The following is a 6,000-nucleotide window of genomic DNA, read 5'->3' as shown; positions in this document are numbered from 1 at the left end:
TCCTATATGCCGCATGCATTGAGGAGGATGGGGGGATTAAAGCTAGTACAGTTAGTACGATAAGATGTCATAACGTGTGTGTGTGTGCGCGCCCCTCGTTGCTTGAGTAGGAAGCAAAGTAATGAGTCTCACCTATAAAAACAGGCTCAGGCTCTCAGACCCCTGAGCTTGGCCGAAGGTCTCAGGTGCCTACCTCTCCTAGACTCTGGTCTGGCTGGCCGGTGTAATAAGGACCTCCATGTTCTCCCACCATCGAGGGTCTCCGTCCTCGATTAAGCGAACCCCAGCACAACAGTGGGTCCCTGGAGCAGCCCAGCACTGGCAGACTGGGCCGACTGTGCGTTTGTTCTGACACATGTTCTGCACAGGGCAGCCAAATGTCTTGGGGAAGGAACTTGGGTCCTATGCCCAAGTGCCCAGTGCGGGCGGGGGGCTGTGAGGAAGCGGGGCATGCTGGCGGCGCTGGGCTTCTTGGAGGACAGGCGAGGCCAGTGGCCCAGGAACTCAAATAGCCATATTTCCAACATCATTTACTACAGGTCTCTGATGTATAGAAAACATTTTAGTGCAACATATTACAAATAGTTTTCCTTAAAAAATAAAAGCAAACAAAACCAACTCAATCAACGGCTCTCTACGGCATGCACGGGGCCATTTCTGCTCCCCCACCTGACTTTGCCTTTTTCGCCAACCATCCCCGCAGAGAAACCATTGCTTAAAAAGAAGCTGAAAACTCGCGAGAGAGGCAGCCTGGAGAGGGCGTGGACATAGCCACTGTCCTGGAGTGGCCCCAGTGCACTTTCTACAAATGCAGCATCTCAGATGGTCTGAAGAAGCAGCGAGTCCCTCCTGCTCCGGAGGAAAGCACGGCAGGTGAGGTGCAGTGAGGCCTGGTGGCCACTAGAGGGCACCCTTCCCTTCCGCCCGACACCACGTTTCCATAGAAACGGCCCAAGAACAAAAGTCAGGATTTTCATAGAAAGCTGGAAATGCTCCCCCGCGGCTGCTCTCATCTGCCCACTAGAAAACACACTGGATAAACAAATGAGTTTGCTAAAATACTGGCTCCGGTTTCTTTCTTTCCTTCCAGTCACTGCTTCAATTCTTCACAACACCACATCTCCATAACTGTGAGTCGCTCCAGACTCGACTCAGAGGTGCAGGTCCCAGCCAGGGCAGCAATCAGGCTCTGTCCTGCCCAGATAGGCACCACAGTCCTCTTGTTTCCTCCCGGGCTTTGGTCTGGAAGGGAGGTGTCAGCATCCCTTTCACCCCGACATGAAGACACGGGCAACCTCTGGCCTTCTCTGCCCTAGAACCAAGTCTGAACTTCCAAAGCATGTTGCAGTGTAATAAAGGGGAAGGGGCAGTGGGCTGAGGTGGGGTGCCTCCAGGAGAACAAGATGGCAAGGGCTGCCTCCACCTGGACCTGCATCACCGTGCAAATGGCTGGGAGCTCCACACCCTTCTGCAAGACTGAGGCTGCCGCATCTTAGAACAAAGCTCCAGGACAAGGCTCTCTGGGGTGTCTCAGCTCCAGAAGTTTGTGGTTTGTGGTTGCTGCTGTCGTCTTTTTTCCAAACTGGAAACTCCCTTAGACTCGAGTCCCAGGGCAAGGCAAATGGCGCCCTGTCTGCTGAAACTGAGGCCCTACAGTGAAAAACACCCAATCACCTGAACCCACAAAGAAGGTCCAAGAAAGAGAAGGCTGGGAAACCAACAAAAAAACAAAGACAAAGGAGTGAGACTGAGGCTGGGGCCTGGAGGGCCCAGGAAGCGATCTGCGGCCAGGAACACACGGTGCAGAGGGAAGCGTGATGTCCAGGAGGAATGTACACAGGAGGAAGAGAACCCTTCTGGGGAGGTAGTGGTCCTGGGTGCCCTGAGTCAGGCTCAAAGCCCCCTTCCAGCCTGCTGGTCCCAGCCTTCAACCCTCTTTGCGGGACTCTGCCCTACGTTGGTGCAGGGCCGTGCTGACTCGGGACTGCCCCTGGACCATGCTCCCTGGCCATTTTCCCTTACGAGTTTGGAAAAGCACCTTGAAACAGAAACCCACTGCTCACAGCTCTCTCCCACAGGACCCATGCCAAGAGCAAGCCTCCCTCCCCACCACACCTGCACTGCTCTCTCCTTTGATCAGTCTGGAAATCCGCAAGGCTGAGAGTGGCTAAGCCCATGTTCACTCAGCGTCCCCCCCCACCCCCAAGTGAACCCTGTGGAGCTTTTGATTTTTTTCCAGGCGAGTCTCCTTGTCTTGGGCAAGGTTGCCTTAACTTTGCCTCCCTGACAGGTTGGCCAGGCACAATCTCCTCCCACTGGGGGTCGAGATCCTTGGAGCTATGCTGCTCTTTGAAGCACAATGCAAAGCTCGCATCTCAATGCCAAAGTGGTTCCAGCAACTTCAGCTAAGAGGAAAGATAAGATACAAATTGGGCCTATGTGTCACATCATTTTCAAGTCTCCATAAGAAAGTTAAAAAAACAAACAAAACAAAAAATCCTTGGCTATATTTTGCTCCACAGACAACATTTTCAAGTGCTCAGGACCAAATGTCTTGCAAAAGATTTCTTGGTGGAATAAGGTTATAAGGTTCCTTTTTCCTTTTTTTTTTTTGTTTTTGTCATCTGTCGCATGGAAATTGGTCCATGAAAAGTTCAGGGAATCCAAAAAGGGCAAAGCAAAAAAGATTTTAAAAGAGTCCATGACAAAGACTTGGAAGCCCTGTGACATCTATCAGACAATGCTACAGAAACCAGTGAGCAGCTGTGGCATGGGAAGGATCCACTACAATACCCGAAACGGAACTGGGCCTCAACCCCGAGCCTCCCCACCCCGAGACCCAGCTCCACAGCAGCAGCTCCAGACTCCCGAGTCTGCCCCTGTAGAGCCTGTCTCAGAACGGTCCTGGTCCAGTCTGAGGGTTCTCTTGTGGGGGCCCTCTGCACGCCCACGCCAAGCCGGACAGGCAAGGGAGAGCCTCAGCTCCTCAGTGGCGATGCCCCGAGGCCCTTAGTCGATGGCTCCTGGGTGGATGCTGAGCACGGGGGGCTCCAGGCAGGTGGGGGAGTAGTTGAGATGCGGCTCTTTGATCCACAGCAGGGGCACCCCGTTCTTCCCTTCCGAGTTCTTGCTGGAGCTGCGGCTTTTGAAGCGCACCAGCAGGATGGTGATGATGAGAATGCCGAAGATGGGGAAGGGGTAAAAGAAGACAAAGTAGAAGAGGGCGTCGTTGGAGCAGATGATGGACTGCAGGCTGGAACCTGCAGGGACAGAGCACATGAAGCAGTGAGGGTGGTACCCGGGCTAGGGGTGTCTTCCCGAAGACCCTGAGCAACGCCACATGAAGAACCAACACTAATGCCTCACCCACAGGGCTTGGAAGTCTGTGAGCATGCGTGCGTGAGTGCATGTGTGCATGTGTGCATGTGTGCATGCGTGAGTGTGTGTGTGTGTGTGTGTGTGTGTGTGTGTGTGTGTGTGTGTGTGTGTGTGTGTGTTTGTGAAGTGCCCTTTTGGGGAAAGTGTTCCCCTAGAGCCCAGATGATGCTAGCTCACTCCAATTCAGGCCACACCTCCAGCCTGGGAAGAGACATATTGTTTTGGTTTTGGTTTTGGTTTTGGTTTTGGTTTTGACTGGGGGGAGGGGTTGTCACACCAAGCAAGAAGTAAATCCTGGCTCTGCACTCAGGAATTACTTCTGGTAGTGCTTGGGGGACCATATGGGATGCCGAGGGATTGAATCCAGGTCAGCCATGCGCAAGGCAAAAGCCGTATTGCTCTGTAGGGTTCTATTTTACAGGTCCTTTCTGCTCTTAGTTCCACACCCAAAGTCCTTCTTTGGGAACAGAACACATTCTCTCCCTGACAGCCTCTGAGTGTACTTGGACCTGAAATGATGCCCGCTTAATTAATACGATCAATTAGAACATCATTAGGGACAGTGTGCAAATGTCCACGTGACTCTGCACTGCATGCTGGCAGCAGGAGTTAGTACTATATATGGGGTGGAGGAAACCCAGAGCCGCAGGCCAGACTGAGCTGAGGGTGGACCTTTGACCTGTGAGAGCTCAGCAGGAGCCTGACCTGCATCTGTGGATAAAACAAGGCTATGAGGCGATGGCTCTGTGCTGGCAACAGGCCCTCTGGCCTGGGCATGGCAGACGCACTTAAACTCTTATGTACTTTGGCCTGCACAGTACTCACTGCTCACTGGCGGGCTGCGTGCTGTGAGGCTCTGCTGGCTTCCTTCTACCCAACCGCTGTGCTGTGCTCATGACACTTAGGAGATTTCTGGAGAGTGTGAACTTGTGGAGAACTAGTCACTTTTGACCCATGAAACCTAAATTTCGTATGATTCAATTTCACGTAATGTAAAATAGGAGGTTGTTCATAAAAAGAAAAAACACAGATGATATTCAAAACTCAAGTCAAAATGACCAGGGGAAAATGCTTTGATGGAAAAGTAAAAGGAACATCTAGCAAAGGTTTTATTCTGCAGTGTGGGCTGGTTCTTCCATCAAAGACAAACTATCATCTACGGCAGTTCACTTTTTTTTTCTTTTTGGGTCACACCCAGTGATGCTCAGGGATTACTCCTGGCTCTGCACTCAGAATTACTCCTGGCAGTGCTTGGGGGACCATATGGGATGCTGGGGATTAAACCCGGGTTGGCGGCATGCAGGGCAAACGCCTTCTCCTACCCTACTGTACTATTGCTCTGGCCCCTGCAGTTCACTTTTTGACAGAAGGAACCACAGGAGTCTCTGGTTAGAACCAACAATTCAGGGCAGCAAGTAGTTCTTTTGGTTTCTGTTCCAAGAGAAGTCAGAATTCTGAAACATTCTGGAGTAACCCGAACTGCAAGCAGGGTTGATGCCCAGATGCTTCTCGTTGACTTTCTCAGTCAGCCCTCTTAGCTTCCCCAACCCACCCCTCCCCAGGTACCCCCAAGTCACCCTCCAAAGGAAAATGATCTGAAAAGTTGAGGGGGGCACAGTAACGTGAGGATGCTCAGGTGTCAACCCGGGGCACCTGCTGACTGCAGGCAGTCCAGGATGAGAGTCCACAGTCACAGGGAGCATAGGACACCCCTGCCTCACCGCCACGGAGTCTGGTGGGACCTCAGGTCAACCCTGAAAAAGGGCTGGCGTATTTGCACTGAACTCCGACGACTGCTTGGTTTGCATGGGCAATCAAGAGTCAGTTACATGAGCTGGTGTGTCATCTGCTCAATGCCCAAACAAGGGAGGAAACTGCTCATTAACTCACAACGCAGCCCAGGAGGATCCTGCGTGCACACAGCCCACAACAGCCGCCCCCCTCCCCTCGTCCATGCGGTCAAACTCACTTGTGTCCAGTACTCGGATGCTAATGGGTGCCGACTCCTCCTGGGCCAGCTGGTACCAGTCCTTCTGGGGGCTGGGCAGCCACTCCCCCACCCTGCAGGAGTAGTTGCCCGTGTCCTGGGGGCTGGTGTGCAGCACGGTGAGGCGGAAGAGCAGCGGTGAGACCCTCTGGAAGCGCAGCCGCCCCTCCCAGGGGCTGCCCTCGGGCCCGAAGACGGAGTCCGGGCCCACGCTCAGCAGGGCGGCACGCTCTGTGGGGTCCTCCTCGTCGTCCTCGTCGTCCTTCTCCTCCTCCTCCTCTTCCTCACTCACCTCCTCCGGGCCACGGCTGCCCCTCTTGCGCCCAGCTTTAGTCCGCAGGGAGTACCAGGCCACAGCAAAGCGGGAGTCCTGGCCTGAGCGTGACACGATGTGGCAGTCCAGCTGGAACTCCGTGTGCTCCGACACTGTGGCGTTGGCGACGAGCAAGTCCACCTGCAAGGCAGCATCTGGGGAAGGACAGAAGGGGAAGGCAGGGGCTTCAGTCTCCAGCACAGACATGGCAGGCCCCCCGCGCGCAGGGCTAGGGGAGGGGCGGCCAGCTCTCGGACCCTTGCTCTGGACTCTGAATCGCAGGAATTTGAGTGCGGCCTGGGACAGGGAAGCCCCAGGGGCC

General features: G+C 54.0%; 1 protein-coding gene across 1 annotated transcript in view; it reads right to left on the bottom strand.

Moving 5' to 3' along the window:
* Positions 1-513: 513 nt before the first annotated feature.
* IGSF3 (immunoglobulin superfamily member 3) overlaps positions 514-6,000 on the bottom strand; it is a 104,621-nt gene continuing 99,134 nt past the window's right edge. Inside the window, exons 9-10 of the mRNA XM_055138639.1 lie at positions 5,348-5,833; positions 514-3,260 (exon numbers count right to left, since the gene is read on the bottom strand). Coding sequence (XP_054994614.1) covers positions 3,010-3,260; positions 5,348-5,833 — 737 coding nt within the window. The 3' untranslated portion in view covers positions 514-3,009. The remainder of the gene's footprint in view (positions 3,261-5,347; positions 5,834-6,000) is intronic.

Source organism: Sorex araneus, chromosome 5, assembly GCF_027595985.1.
Source record: "Sorex araneus isolate mSorAra2 chromosome 5, mSorAra2.pri, whole genome shotgun sequence".
NCBI lineage: Eukaryota > Metazoa > Chordata > Mammalia > Eulipotyphla > Soricidae > Sorex > Sorex araneus.
The sequence above is the reverse complement of the archived record's forward strand: the minus strand, read 5'-3'. Positions and strand labels throughout refer to the sequence as shown.